Here is a 16,788-nt window from a genome sequence, read left to right on the forward strand (position 1 = left end):
CTTTCCTCATAAGACAGCCCATACATTCCTGGTATTAGTCTAGTAAACCTCCTCTGAACTGTTTCTAAGGCATTTACATCTTTCTCTAAATAAGGAGACCAATACTGTACACAATACTTCTGATGTGATCTCACCAATGCCCTGTACAACTGAAACATAACCTCCCTACATTTATAATCAATTTCCCTTCACAATTAATGATAACATCCTATTGGCTTTCCTATTTACATGCTGTACCTGTATTCTAACCCTTTGATTCATACACTATGATAACCAGATCCCTCTGCACCTTAGACCTTTCCAATCTCTCACCATTTAGATAATTATCTTCTATTTTATTCTTCCTGCTAAAGAGTTGTTTTAAACAGTGAGTGTCAGTGACCTGGAACTGCTGCCCATGAGGGTGGTACAAGCCAAGATGGTGACTGATTTCGAAATGCAATTGGATGAGCAATTGAAAGCAAATAACTCACAGGGGAATGGAGATGGAATGGGGATGGAAAGGGGATGCAATGGGGATGGAATGGGGATGGAATGGGGATGGAATGGGGATGGAAAGGGGATGGAATGGGGATGGAATGGGGATGGAATGGACATGGAATGGACATGGAATGAGGATGGAATGGGGATGGAATGGGGATGGAATGGGGATGGAATGGACATGGAATGGAGATGGAATGGAGATGGAATGAAGATGGAATGGGGATGGAATGGAGATGGAATGGAGATGGAATGGGGATGGAATGGGGATGGAATGGAGATGGAATGGAGATGGAATGGGGATGGAATGGGGATGGAATGGGGATGGAATGGAGATGGAATGGGGATGGAATGGGGATGGAATGGACATGGAATGGAGATGGAATGGGGATGGAATGGGGATGGAATGGAGATGGAATGGAGATGGAATGGGGATGGAATGGGGATGGAATGGGGATGGAATGGACATGGAATGGAGATGGAATGAAGATGGAATGGGGATGGAATGGAGATGGAATGGGGATGGAATGGGGATGGAATGGGGATGGAATGGGGATGGAATGGAGATGGAATGGGGATGGAATGGGGATGGAATGGACATGGAATGGAGATGGAATGGGGATGGAATGGGGATGGAATGGAGATGGAATGGAGATGGAATGGGGATGGAATGGGGATGGAATGGGGATGGAATGGAGATGGAATGAAGATGGAATGGGGATGGAATGGAGATGGAATGGGGATGGAATGGGGATGGAATGGGGATGGAATGGGGATGGAATGGAGATGGAATGGGGATGGAATGAAGATGGAATGGGGATGGAATGGGGATGGAATGGGGATGGAATGGGGATGGAATGGGGATGGAATGGGGATGGAATGGAGATGGAATGGGGATGGAATGAAGATGGAATGGGGATGGAATGGAGATGGAATGGAGATGGAATGGGGATGGAATGGGGATGGAATGGGGATGGAATGGAGATGGAATGGGGATGGAATGGGGATGGAATGGACATGGAATGGGGATGGAATGGAGATGGAATGGGGATGGAATGGGGATGGAATGGACATGGAATGGAGATGGAATGGGGATGGAATGGGGATGGAATGGAGATGGAATGGGGTTGGAATGGACATGGAATGGAGATGGAATGGAGATGGAATGGAGATGGAATGGGGATGGAATGGAGATGGAATGGAGATGGAATGGGGATGGAATGGGGATGGAATGGAGATGGAATGGAGATGGAATGGGGATGGAATGGGGATGGAATGGGGATGGAATGGGGATGGAATGGACATGGAATGGAGATGGAATGGAGATGGAATGGGGATGGAATGGGGATGGAATGGGGATGGAATGGAGATGGAATGGAGATGGAATGGGGATGGAATGGGGATGGAATGGGGATGGAATGGGGATGGAATGGGGATGGAATGGAGATGGAATGGGGATGGAATGGACATGGAATGGAGATGGAATGGAGATGGAATGGAGATGGAATGGGGATGGAATGGGGATGGAATGGAGATGGAATGGGGATGGAATGGGGATGGAATGGACATGGAATGGGGATGGAATGGGGATGGAATGGACATGGAATGGAGATGGAATGGGGATGGAATGGAGATGGAATGGGGATGGAATGGACATGGAATGGGGATGGAATGAAGATGGAATGGGGATGGAATGGAGATGGAATGGAGATGGAATGGGGATGGAATGGGGATGGAATGGGGATGGAATGGGGATGGAATGGGGGAGTAGTGCTGACTGAGATCCAGCACGAGATTGGGCTGAGTTACAATGTTTCTATGGCTGGAATCGTGTGGCCTTCTCCACAGCTGTTAGCCATTGGGGGGATTTCCCAGTCCTGCTGAATTGCGTTTTGCATGGCTCACAGGCTCCACCCTCGGCAGATCGGGAGTTCCTTTCAACGGGAAGAGCTGGAAAACCCCACCCTATTTCTCTGACTCTAAAAGCAAATACAATTAAGTCTAATTGTGACACCGTGGCTGGGATGTTCCAGCCGCTCGTGATCCATTGCCGCTGCCAAATTTACTGCAGCGGGGTCCGGAAAATCCCGTTGGCGTGAACAGCTGGAAAATTCTGCCTGCATTTCTCATTCGGCGTTGCACAGAGTGCTGGGAGCACACAGACAGGAGGTTATTTTAATGCTTTGTCAGTTTCCTCACCCATATACTGGGACATTAGCTCCACATCACACTCAGAACTCCCGTTCACACCTCCTATAAACTGCAGCTGCAGAGGAGGACACTGAGTCTGAGAATCCAGTCAATCCAGTCACTTCCTAAACACAGTTTTTTTCCCAGTCAGACTGCAGCTCTGAGCATGGCTGCCCCACTCCTCTGGAGTCCAGCAACTTGTGGATGCTAGACTTGACACTGAGTCAGATAGTTCTAGTGATGCCTGAACAATGGAGAGTCCTTTGGTGCTGGCCCACCACCAATGTATCATTGTGCCTATTTAACACAAAGATTCATTTCTGCTGAGCCTGAAATCTTAACGACCTTTAGAAGGTTCCACTTTTTAAAACCTTATGTTGCCTGAAGGCTCAACATTAAAGCTCTGTAACAGAACACCACATACTCACTTCTATCTCAGCAACATTGTCTCACCTCATCCAGGCTTCGATCGCCTCCATGTTTAACTCCTCCCACACTTCCCAGCCTTTTGAGTTCGCCATATCTGCGTGGGTTTCCTCCGGGTGCTCCAGTTTCCTCCCACAACCCGACAGATGTGCAGGTTAGGTGGACTGGCCATGCTAAATTGTCCTTTAGTGTCCAAAGATGTTCAGGTTATGTGGATTAGCCGTGGTAAATGTGTGGGCTTGTGGCAATAGGGCGGTGGAGGGGAGGACCTGGGTGCATGATTGTCCACAAAAATCTTTCCGCTGACTCTCTCCTTCCTTGCTAAGGAAGGATATTAGGGAGAAGCAGAGGTTACTGCTGTAAGTTGTAAAAGGCTTTAGCTGGGCTGAAAATCAGGAGGTGGTTCCTTTCCCAGAGAACAATGAGGTAGAATCATAGAATCCCTACAGTGCAGAAGGAGGCCATTCGGCCCATCGAGTCTGCACCAACCACAATCCCACTCAGACCCAATCCCCATAACCCCACATATTTACCCCGCTAATCCCTCTAACCTACGGACCCCGGGACACTAAGGGGCAATTTAGCATGTCCAATCAACCTAACCCTCACATCTTTGGAGGTCAGGGAGATCTTGCCAGCTCATGCAGACAATTGGTGAATTCCTCCAAGCGGGAGCTGAATCTGTGTCTGGCCAGGATGGAGATCACTTATGTCCTTGGGTAGGAATAACCCTTTACCATGTCCAGGTTAGGGCAGTAATGCTGTTTGACTCAGATGATCTCTTGGATTGGTTCTAATTGCCTGAGGAGGATTGAAGAGGGATTTCCCAGATTATTTATTCCCAAATTGGTATCACATTTTACCCAGTTTTTCACACAGTTTGGTGTAGGGTGTGGAAGCTTTGTCTTGTGATGCTTAAGGGATTTCGAACGATATAGAACAGGCCGGACGCACCAGAGGATCTCTACCTTGTCTGTCATTGTTCAAATGCTCACCTTTAAGTCTCACTCCCCTTGCTGCTGTTGTAGGGAAAAATCCCTTGTACCAGTGCATTCAAGGAAGTTGAGTTGCAAGGCAAGGTTCAAAGAGTTTTTCTTTATTGTACAATTACTGGGAACCCAGGGAGACCCCTGTAGCCAGCTTAGAAACAGTGCTTGGCCACGTTGATCTCAATAGTTATACATTTGCTCTGGATATTTATAGGAATCCAAATTCGAGCGGGAACATTTGCTCATACATTTTTACAATACCTAAAAAGTGGCCTGTCTGGTCAGGAAGTTCCCTGGGAGGCTTGTCAATTTGCATCTGTATGGTGTGTGTCCGTGTTAATGGGACTGCCTGTTCTTGCCCCGGTGTTTTAATGTGTTTCCCATTATCCTCTCGATGTGTCCCCTTATCTAAATCGATCTCTACTGTTTTGTGTCTGTATTCTAGGCTTGCGAGATTAGGTGTTAATGTCATTTTGTCCTGCTGTGTGTAGGGGGATTTAATCTAATCTTTTATTCTTTTTATCCTAGTTTATTAAGTTTCTCTGCCTGCCTTGGCCATTTTATTCCCGTAATATTTTATTGACAGTCCGGTTATGCCATATAACCCACTCCAGGTCTTGACTCGCAGATATCCCGATCTTTTAGCCAAAGGCCGGTTTAAAATGCAGCTTCGTGCTGTTGCTGGGCAGAATAAGGATCTGTTGTCGGCTTTGAAATTAAAGGTCTCTCAGCTGTGCAGAGGGGGATTTAAACGAATGTCCATTCGGGTGTTCCCCTCTGCATTGTGGGCACGTTATGAATGGTGCCAATCAGTCCAATAAATGAATATGTTTAATGAGGTGAATATTGATGAGATAATGAAAATATGGCTTTTGGAAAATGGCCTGCTTCACTGCTTTTGTCACAGTGTTGGTAATGATTTCCCCGTTGATGTACAATGTTTATTTTGGTCTGTTTGAAGGTCGAACCTGATGGGGACCAAGTTTACCGTGTTTGACAATGGAGTCAACCCTGAGCGGGGAAAGGCTAACCGTTCCAACATCCGCCAGGAGCTGGCTGCTGTCGCCTACGTAAGTAACTGTAGTGAAGAAAGGGACTTACCTCCACAAATTGTCATTGGCTTCAGGAAAGAGCTGGCCTTTAGATATAGGACCTTACACAACCTTGGGACCTCCCAAACACCTCACAGCCAGTGAAAGACTGCTCGGAGTTTAGGCAATGATGGAGTGTTTGAAAGTCTAAATGATGTCATCAATGTCTAAGTGGCAAATTGGCAGATGTCTTGGGATCAGGAACAATCCTGAATGGAGAGTTCAATGGAACAGCCAATGGGTGGGAATCTAGTGTCATGCCCATTCATCCAATCAGTTATGTCCACGTCAGACCCATGGGTTCATGGCAACCAAACTACAAAAAACAACCTTAATGCGAGTATTCCCCTCCCTGGCCAAGTGTCAGCTCAATGGTGTGAGGGTACCTCCTCCTCATCCTCAATGAGACGTGAGTCTGGGGCCAAGTCATGCGTAGCCCCTGTAACTCCTGCCAGATACCCCTTCCCCCCAGGGCACCTCCTGTCCATAGCCGACATTTCTTCCCACATTCTGGGATTTCTATCCACAGTCCTTCGTGGGAGAGGCAGGTTTGGTGTTACTCTGAACGTCATCGCTTCCATTACGTGGCCTGCCAGCTGGCTATTCTTTACAAATGATAAAGAGCCAACTTTGGAACAGTCCTGACTGAAGGCACTCACACACATACACAACTGATACACATGGTGAATCTACTCGTCCATTCAGTCTGCCGTGCAACAGCTTTGGCCTCACAAACTTTGACCTCACAATACCAACGCTCCCCGCTTGGCCAACGTGTGATATTTCCTGGAAAGACAGAAACAACAAATTGATTTTAAAAACAGGCCAATGCTGGGAATAAAAATGGAGGAATTCCTCTGATATAACATCTGTCATTAAAGTTATTGCAAGCTGATCCTTCAGTGAGGCTCTCCTGTTATCTGGGACTGTAACCTTCGATCGCTACAGTCACATCTTCTAGGAGAGATGCAAGGGCTACTCTTTGAACCTCGAACCCTTGTGTTCTCCTAACAATGTTCTTGTTTTGTGCTCTGTGTTGGAAGTGTCTGATCAGGATAATTAATGTGGAGTCAGGTCTACACTCAGTGTGAGATAGTTCATAATCATCGATAAACCTGGAACCTGGCCGAGTGTTCCTGCCTTCTGCATGTTCCAGCCCAAAGATGTGCTGGTTGGGTGGACTGGCCATGCTAAATTGCCCCTTAGTGTTAGGGGGACTGGCTAGGGTAATGCACGTGGTTATGGGGATAGGGCCTCGGTGGTCGGTGCAGACTCAATGGACCGAATGGCCTCCTTCTGCACTGTAGCGATTCTATGATTCATCTGATCAATGTGCTGCCCTTGTGTCTGTGGGTTGATTAACACAACGTTATAAATTGTTTACAGGAGACGAATGTCCTTGGATTTAAAGGTCCCAGAAAGATGACAGTTCTTATCCCAGCCATGGATGAGGACCAGGAACGTATTCCCTTCCGGCCACGCAACGTGAGTTTGAAGGAAACATTCAAAGTGTCCAACCAGGTGGACTCTTGTGACCAACCTGTGACCAAACAACTCAGCTCCCTGTCTCTCGATCAGGTTCTTGTTTGAGATACCAGGGCTGTACATTGCTGGAATGCCCCCACCCCTCCCCCAAACTGCAGTAATGGGGTAAACCACTCCCCCCCAAAAGCTGGAGTAATGGGGTAACCCATTCCCCCCCAAACTGGAGTAATGGGGTAACCCACTCCCCCCCAAACTGGATGTAATAGAGTAACCCATTTCCCCCCAAACTGGAGTAATGGGATAACCCACTCCCCCCCCCCAAACTGCAGTAATGGAATAACCCACTCCCCCCCCCCCAAATTGGAGTAATGGGGTAACTCACTCCCCCCAAATTTGAGTAATGGAGTAACCCACTCCCCCTCAATAGAGTAATGGGGTACCCACTCCCCCTCAATAGGGTAATGGGCTAATCCACTCCCCCCCAAACTGGAGTCATGGGGTAACCCACTCCCCCAAAACTGGAATAATGGGGTAACCCACCCCTCCCCCAAACTGCAGTAATGGGGTAAACCACTCCCCCCCAAACTGGAATAATGGGGTAACCCACTCCCCTTCAATTGAATAATGGGGTAACCCACTCCCCACCAAACTGGAGTAATAGGATAACCCACTCCCTCCCAAACTGAAGTAATGGGGTAAACCACTCCCCCCGAAACTGGAGTAATGTGATAACCCACTCCCCTCCAAATTGGATGTAATGGGGTAACCCACTCCCCCTCAATAGAGTAATGGGGTAACCCATTCCCCCCTAATAGAGTAATGGGATAACCCACTCCCTCCCAAACTGGAGCAATGGGGGAAACCAATCCCCCCGAAACTGGAGTAATGGGGTAACCCACTCCCCCCAAACTGGAGTAATGGCTAACCCACTCCCCCCCAAACTGGAGTAATGGGGTAAACCATTCCCCCCCGAAACTGGAGTAATGGGGTAACCCACTCCCCCCCATGGTGTAATGGGGTAAACCACTCCCCCCCCAAACTGGAATAATGGGGTAACCCACTCCCCCCAAACTGGAGTAATGGGGTAACACACTCCCCTTCAATTGAATAATGGGGTAACCCACTCCCCACCAAACTAGAGTAATGGGATAACCCACTCCCCCCCCCCCCCCCCCGCACCGCCACACTGGAGTAATAGGATAACCCACTCCCTCCCAAACTGGAGCAATGGGGTAAACACTCCCCCCGAAACTGAAGTAATGGGGTAAACCACTCCCCCCGAAACTGGAGTAATGTGATAACCCACTCCTCCCCAAATTGGATGTAATGGGGTAATCCACTCCCCCCTAATAGAGTAATGTGATAACCCACTCCCCCCCAAACTGGATGTAATGGGGTAATCCACTCCCCCTAATAGGGTAATATGACAGCCCACTCCCCACCAAACTGGAGTAATGGGATAACCCACTCCCCCTCAATAGCGTAATGGGGTAACCCACTTCCCCCCCCCCAACTGGAGTAATGAGGTAACCCACTCCCCCCTAATAGAGTAATGGGATAACCCACTCCCCCCCCCCAAACTGGAATAATGGGGTAACCCATTCCCCCCTAATAGAGTAATGGGATAACCCACTACCCCCCCAAACTGGAGTAATGGGGTAACCCACTCCCCCCTAATAGAATAATGGGATAACCCACTCCCCCTCAAACTGGGTAGTGGAGTAAATTACTCCCCCCTCCAGTGGAATAATGAGGTAACCCACACCCCCCTCCCTCCCTCCCCCTATTCCCAGTCAATTACCCAGACTCTGTGAAAGGTGCACACTTCTTGGACCAATCATTTGTAAATTAAAGATTTAGAACAATGCAAAGATTCTCCTGGCCTGAATCAGCCCCTGACCCCCAGCACATTTGCTCATGGATTCTGGCTTCGACCTTTAACTGAGGGCTTAGGGCCTGTCGAGTTCCCCCCAGATCGTTGAGCGATGTGGGGCCTGTGTTTGCAGTGAAATGATGAGGAAATGTGATCATCTCTTTAGGACAAAGATGGTCTGCTCTTGAGATGGCAGCGTAAAAACATGGAGAACCTGATTGAGCTGCACAATAAGACTCCGGTGTGGAACAATGACACTCAATCTTATGTGTTGAACTTCCATGGGAGAGTGACACATGCCTCAGTGAAGAATTTCCAGATAGTTCATGAGAATGACGGTAAGTTTCATGCCCGATCTGTCATGTTCACTGTCAAAGGTCTGCGGCAGCAGAAGCCCCTTCACCAGAATCCCCTTCACCAAAATCCCCTTATTTATAACTTTAACAGCAGTACACAGAGTGCTGGTGGTTAGCAGTCTACCTCCGGTGTGGGGGTGGGGGGGGCTCAGAGGAACTGACACTCCCGGTTATGCACAAGGCAAAGACTCCCTGATTGGCCCATCAATTGGATCCTCAATCAGGGACATCTTTTGATGCCAACCAAATAAACAAAATCAAACTAACTCAGGGACAACTCAAAAGGGGCAACTCCCAAAAGGAGGGGAACCGCCCAAAAAAGCAAAGCGGAAAGGAAACTTGAAACATCAAATTAAAATGTGATTAAGGGGGTCAATAACACACCCCAGTCCCTGTGGTGCCCAGCGGGCACGGAAGGCATTAATTGTGCCCTCGAACATCGCATGCTGCCTCTCCAGGGACACCCCGGCTGCGAACATAGCCACGGTAGAGGGGCCGACAGTTAGGGTGGGCGACCCTCTCGGTCGCCCACTGCCTGGACCTGTAAATGGATCCTTAATCAGGGAGTTCATACTCCAATAGGTCAACTTCAATGGCCTGATTGAAGTCATTACATTCACACTGAGTGCCACAACGCTTTAAGTGTTTTTATTGTGTGAACGTGGCTGCTTCTCTTCTCCTTTTAGAATTTATCTCCTCTTGAATTTGATTTTTATCCTTTCGCTGTCTTCATGCCCCAATCCCCCATGAAGAGGCCTTTGAGATCTCCTCTTACACCTAAAACATTGGCCCACTGACAGGGCCCGGGCCCCTTCTCTCCCTTTGTGTCTTCAGGGAGTGTCTCACCATCAGTGCCTCTCTTCCCAGCAAGTCTGAGAGATCAGTGATGTGCGTGTTTCTTATCAATTCATTCTCAAGGTGTGAGCATTGCTGACAAGACCAGAATTTATTGCTGAAAAATCTCAGCAGGTCTGGCGGCATCTGGGGGAGAGACTAGAGTCAGCGTTTCGAGTCTAGATGACCCTTTTGAAGTTTGAAACATTGGCTCTACTCTCGCCCCACAGATGCTGTCAGACCTGCTGAGATTTTCCAGCATCTTCTGTTTTTGTTTCAGATTCCAGCATCCGCAGTATTTTGCCTTTATCTAAGAATTTATTGCTTATCCCTAATTGCCTTTAAAAAGGCTGTAGTGAGCCCACTCCTTCGACCACTGGGAGTGGTTTGATTGAATTAAGTGGCCTGCCACTTCAGAGGGCAGTTATGAGTCAACCACATTGTTGTGGGACTGGAGGGTGGCACAGTGGCACAGTGGTTAGCACTGCTGCCTCACAGCGCCAGGGACCTGAGTTCAATTCCAGCCTTGGGTCACTGTCTGTGTGGAGTTTGCACGTTCTCCCCGTGTCTGCGTGGGTTTCCTCTGGGTGCTCTTGCTTCCTCCCACACTCCAAAGATGTGCAGATTAGGTTGATTGGCCATGCTAAATTGCCCCTTAGTGCCCAAAGATGTGTAAATTAGTGGGGTAAATACGTGGGTTATGGGGATAGGGGCTGGGCAAGATCATAAAAAGGTAGGTCAGTGCAAGCTCAATGGGCCAAATGGCCTCCTTCTGCACTAAGGGATTCTATGAGTCACTCAGAGGCCCAGACTGGGGAAGGATGGAAGACTCCTTTCTCTAAAAGACATTAATGAACTAGTTAGGTTTTGACAAATCCTAAACTTAATAGTCACTTTCATTGATGTTGGGTTCAAATTCTCAGACTGCTGTTGTGGGACCTGTACTCACATTTGCCAGATTATCAGGCTGTGACCTGCTAGACTGCTCCCAAACATTAATCCGTATACCATTCGGCCCCCCGCCACTGCTCACAGCATTTTGGTAAAATGAGGTTCCCACAGGAAGCTTCTTTCCTGTTTCGTTCATTTCTGAAATTAGCCAGACAGCCCACAGATCCAATTGGACCTTTGCTCGGGTTTGGATCAGGTTCCGTGTGGAAGCACTGGCTCAACGAGGAGGTGACCATTTCAGGAATTACTAGATGGTGCCAAACTCGATTCTATGTTGGAAGAGGTACTGGAATCAAACAACTCAAACATAAGAACATAAGAACATAAGAAATAGGAGCAGGAGTAGGCCATCCAGCCCCTCGAGCCTGCCCCGCCATTCAATAAGATCATGGCTGATCTGACGTGGATCAGTACCACTTACCCGCCTGATCCCCATAACCCTTAATTCCCTTACCGATCAGGAATCCATCCATCCGCGCTTTAAACATATTCAGCGAGGTAGCCACCACCACCTCAGTGGGCAGAGAATTCCAGAGATTCACCACCCTCTGGGAGAAGAAGTTCCTCCTCAACTCTGTCTTAAACCGACCCCCCTTTATTTTGAGGCTGTGTCCTCTAGTTTTAACTTCCTTACTAAGTGGAAAGAATCTCTCCGCCTCCACCCTATCCAGCCCCCGCATTATCTTATAAGTCTCCATAAGATCCCCCCTCATCCTTCTAAACTCCAACGAGTACAAACCCAATCTCCTCAGCCTCTCCTCATAATCCAAACCCCTCATCTCCGGTATCAACCTGGTGAACCTTCTCTGCACTCCCTCCAATGCCAATATATCCTTCCTCATATAAGGGGACCAATACTGCACACAGTATTCCAGCTGCGGCCTCACCAATGCCCTGTACAGGTGCATCAAGACATCCCTGCTTTTATATTCTATCCCCCTCGCAATATAGGCCAACATCCCATTTGCCTTCTTGATCACCTGTTGTACCTGCAGACTGGGCTTTTGCGTCTCATGCACAAGGACCCCCAGGTCCCTTTGCACGGTAGCATGTTTTAATTTGTTTCCATTGAGATAGTAATCCCATTTGTTATTATTTCCTCCAAAGTGTATAACCTCGCATTTATCAACGTTATACTCCATTTGCCATATCCTCGCCCACTCACTCAGCCTGTCCAAATCTCTCTGCAGATCTTCTCCGTCCTCCACACGATTCACTTTTCCACTTATCTTTGTGTCGTCTGCAAACTTCGTTACCCTACACTCCGTCCCCTCCTCCAGATCATCTATATAAATGGTAAACAGTTGCGGCCCGAGTACCGATCCCTGCGGCACGCCACTAGTTACCTTCCTCCAACCGGAAAAACACCCATTTATTCCGACTCTTTGCTTCCTGTCGGATAGCCAGTCCCCAATCCACTTTAACACACTACCCCCAACTCCGTGTGCCCTAATCTTCTTCAGCAGCCTTTTATGGGGCACCTTATCAAACGCCTTTTGGAAATCCAAAAACACCGCATCCACCGGTTCTCCTCCATCAACCGCCCTCGTCACATCTTCATAAAAATCCAACATGTTCGTCAAGCACGACTTTCCCCTCATGAATCCATGCTGCGTCTGATTGATCGAACCATTTCTATCCACATGCCCTGCTATCTCCTCTTTAATAATGGATTCCAGCATTTTCCCTACTACAGACGTTAAGCTGACCGGCCTATAGTTACCCGCCTTTTGTCTCCTTCCTTTTTTAAACAGCGGCGTAACATTAGCCGTTTTCCAATCAACCGGCACTACCCCAGAATGCAACGAGTTTTGATAAATAATCACTAACGCATCCACTATTACCTCTGACATTTCTTTCAATACCCTGGGATGCATTCCATCCGGACCCGGGGACTTGTCCACCTTCAGTCCCATTAGTCTACCCAGCACTGCCTCTCTGGTAACATTAATCGTATTAAGTATTTCTCCTGCTGCCAACCCTCTATCGTTAATATTTGGCAAACTATTTGTGTCCTCCACCGTGAAGACCGACACAAAAAACGTATTTAAAGACTCAGCCATATCCTCATTTCCCACTATTAACTCCCCCCTCTCGTCCTCCAAGGGTCCAACATTCACTCTAGCCACTCTATTCCTTTTTATATATTTATAAAAACTTTTACTATCATTTTTTATATTAATTGCTAGCCTAGCTTCATAGTCTATCCTTCCTTTCTTTATCGCTTTCTTAGTCTCTCTTTGTTGTTTCTTAAATTTTTCCCAATCACTTGTTTCTCCACTATTTTTGGCCACTCTGTATGCAGCTGTTTTTATTTTAATACTCTCCTTTATTTCCTTCGTTATCCACGGCTGGTTCTCCCTTTTCTTACAATCCTTGTTTTTTGCTGGAATATACTTTTGCTGAGAACTGAAAAGGATCTCCTTAAAAATCCTCCACTGTTCCTCAGCTATCCTACCTGCCAGCCTGCTCTCCCAGTCTACCTTAGCCAATTCATCCCTCATCCTACCATATTTCCCTCTGTTCAAACAGAGGACACTGGTTTGAGACCAAACTTTCTCCTCTTCCATCTGAATCAGAAATTCGACCATATTGTGGTCACTAGACCCAAGAGGGTCCTTCACAATAAGATCCTTAATTCTACCTACCTCGTTACACAATACCAGATCCAAAATAGCTCGTTCCCTCGTCGGTTCCGTAACAATTATCCACAGCAGAGCAAGGGAAGAATATAATCCAGTTCACGATCCCACTCCCAAACCCTGACTCCTGCTGGCAAGTTGTCCTTATCCGGTGTTGTCATTGTCCATCTCACATTGGACAAGGACATCACTGGGCTCAGCTGTGATCAGGCTCATTGATAAATAATGGCCACTTTGGTGTGATCCCAGAGGGGCTTCCCGTAGCTAACTCACAGGAAATATCTGGCTGTTCAATTCTGGGGATGGATGTGATGGGGTGGGGTGATTGGAGGTGGGGATGGGAGTGGGTGGGAATGAGATGGTGGTAGAGGGAATGATGATGGAGAGAATGGGGGTGGGTTGGGGGTGCGGTGGGAGTGTAGGGGCTGGGATGGTGCTAGAGAGGGTGGGGGGGCACACAAACGATGGACACATTCCCGATGGTCTCATCACAGGACAGTTCAACTCCTATTTATCCGTTCCCCCCCCCACTCCTGCCATTGGTCACCCAACAGGTCCAATCTCATGAAGCACAGCCTTCCATGGCAATTGGTTATCCAACTCTGTAAAGCAGCCTATTTATCCAATCCTCAGTATTTGTATAATTAATAAATTAAATTGTGCCCAAAACAATGATAAAACACCCAATTTTGTAATGTATGGCCTGTGACCTCTCCGGGCCTTTTCCTGGATATTCTTAGCAATGTCCTGGAGATGAATCTTTACTCCTGAAAACAACAGGAAAATCCTGGAGGTTTGGAAACTCAAGGGAAGGCAATGGATCAGTGAATGAAATTATTTTACTATTTATTCTTTTATGGGGTGTGGGCATCGCTGGCTAGACCAGCATTTGTTGCCTACCTTTAATTGCCCTTGAGAAAGTGGTGGTGAGCTGTCTTGAACTGCTGCAGTCCATGTGGTGTAGGTACACCCACAATGCAGTTAGGGAGGGAGTTCCAGGATTTTGACCCAGCGACAGTGAAGAACCAACGATATATTTCCAAGTCAGGATGGTGTGTTGGCTTGGAGGGGAGCTTGATGGTGATGTCCCCATGAGTCTGCCGCCCTTGTCCTTCCAGATGGTAGAGGTCAAGGGTTTAGAAGATGCTGCCGAAGGAGCGCTGCCTAACAGGATGGGCACGGGACCAGTTTAAAATCTGTCCCTTTAGGGTTTGAATGTATTGATTGACGATGTAAAGCCAACCTCAGTTTGTCTTTTCTCCCTCTCTCCCTCCTTCCCCCACAGTTGACTACATTGTGATGCAGTTTGGCCGAGTAGCGGATGATGCATTCACCATGGATTACAGCTACCCGATGTGCGCTGTCCAGGCATTTGCCATTGCCCTCTCCAGCTTTGACGGGAAACTGGCATGCGAATGACAGGAGCGGCCCATCACCCAGCCCACCATCCATCTCTGTTACTGAAGTGCGCTTTGCGTAAGATGTACGACTAGTGTTAGAATAAAGAGGCAACATAGGTGGAAAGCATGTCTGAAGGACAAACCTGGCTGGTAAGACTGGGAACAAGAGAAAGACTTGTCTCTGTGGTCAGACTGTGAAACCGAAGGGCACCGTTTTCAAAATGGATCCAAAAAAGCTCTCGGAATAGAGGAGGAACGTTCTGTTGTGTTTTTGCACTTTCTGTCCTATTACCTTGGCTGGGGTGGGAAGCTGATGTTTGTAGTTTATTTTTTTTAAATGTCTGTTCCTAATTCTCGCAGAATGAAATAGAAGTTTCTGGGATGTTGGGCGGCTGTAGCTTTTGTGCTGTGGGAACCATTTTCTGATTGACTAATGGCAGGAAAGGGGAGTCCAGCCTTGACATGTGGAATTCCTGAAGGTTAACCTTCTCTCAGCAACCTGTTGAAAAGTCTCTGGTCGGAAGTTTACTGCCAAGTCCGGGCACGGCTCGCGGAACAGAATTCTCCATTGGCCTCCCCCGAGCGAGGTTATAAAATACCGGCCTCTGCATGCACTAATTTAAAATAATACACCACGCACGCTATCACACAGAGTTGCATTTGCCACCACCCTGCTTTGTTCCCAGCATATTCTAGTGGAGTCGCTGGTTCCATCTTAACTGAAGTTACAGGTGACTCTCCCCACCGCCACCCCCCCTCCCCACCGGCACCCCCTCAAATAAACAGATTGCCTGGGTTCCCATCAGTAACATTGCAGAGGCACGGTGGCACAATGGTTAGCACTGCTGCCTCACAGCGCCAGGGACCCAGGTTCAATTCCAGCCCCCGGGTCACTGTCTGTGTGGCGTCTGAACATTGTCCAAAGATGTGTGGGTTAGTTTGATTGGCCATGCTAAATTGTCCCTTAGTGTCAGGGGGATCAGTAGGGGGTAAATGTATGGGGTTAAGGGGATAGTGCCGGGTTGCGATTGTTGTCGGTGCAGGCTCGATGGGCTGAATGGCCTTTTTCTGTGCTGTAGAGACTCTATGATCGTGGGGGACAGAGGGGTAGATGCAAAACCGCAGGATACACAAGGTAAAACGAGTTATTTTAATATCAGAGCCTCTTCCAGGCAGAGATTGAGGGAATAATCAGAGTGTAAAATACACCTCTCTGAGTTCCCCCTTTCACTACAAGGAGTTCACCAATCGAGCAAGGTTTTAAACAGAGCCATTAAACCCATGGAAATTATAACTGAAAATTGCAAATGCTGGAAAATCAAAGACATTTAGAGAAAATGCTGGAAAATACACAGCAACTCTGTCTGCAACTGTATCAAGGAAAATATAAAGGGCGCTAATGATTGAACCTGGATCCTTTATCAGTGCAACTGATGGGATTGTGCAGTGAGAGAGACCTCCACAGGAGGGCAATAGTAAACTCCGACTGCTGAGGGAAGTGAAGTTGGACACTATTGTTGAAGGAGTGGTCTCAGAAGGACTCCAGTCCAGAACGGTTTCCTGTCAGTGCTGACCATTGATATTTTGTCCTGCATCCTGTTAGTTGAACACCAGAGGGGCCGTGGCTTACTGTAGGACCCCAGAATATCCCCCGTGTGAACAAATGAGCTTTGGTGAGGATGTTCCAAAGTCTGAAATAAAAGCACCAATGTATTACCACACCAACTGAGAGCTTATTCCTAACGATAACCATGTTCTTTCAATCAGATGATTTATGATCCCTGGGTAAAAGGCAGTGACGGACACAGTGGACGGGATTTTCCAGCCGTGCTCACCCCAAGGTCGGAAAATCCCCCCCATCGTCAACAAACCTTTGCATGGTCTGTATCCTGCCCGCTGCGCTTCCCAGGGCGGGCAGGATGGGAAAATTCCACCCAATGGATGTGTGTAGAATGATCCCTGGGTAAGTGCACAGGTGGACCAGTAAGTGGCCGGACCAAACATCTGAGGGTTTATTGAACTATTCTGGAGATTGGACACACAAATAATTCCGATCTCCGCTGGCAGCCCC

General features: G+C 47.8%; 1 protein-coding gene across 1 annotated transcript in view; it reads left to right on the forward strand.

Moving 5' to 3' along the window:
- The window catches only part of LOC144479216 (tubby protein homolog), a 44,940-nt gene extending 28,503 nt beyond the window's left edge, over positions 1–16,437 (forward strand). Inside the window, exons 4-7 of the mRNA XM_078197877.1 lie at positions 5,047–5,155; positions 6,563–6,661; positions 8,701–8,872; positions 14,603–16,437. Coding sequence (XP_078054003.1) covers positions 5,047–5,155; positions 6,563–6,661; positions 8,701–8,872; positions 14,603–14,736 — 514 coding nt within the window. The 3' untranslated portion in view covers positions 14,737–16,437. The remainder of the gene's footprint in view (positions 1–5,046; positions 5,156–6,562; positions 6,662–8,700; positions 8,873–14,602) is intronic.
- The last annotated feature ends 351 nt before the right edge of the window (positions 16,438–16,788 follow it).

Source organism: Mustelus asterias, chromosome 25 (assembly GCF_964213995.1).
Source record: "Mustelus asterias chromosome 25, sMusAst1.hap1.1, whole genome shotgun sequence".
NCBI classification, from domain to species: Eukaryota; Metazoa; Chordata; class Chondrichthyes; order Carcharhiniformes; family Triakidae; genus Mustelus; species Mustelus asterias.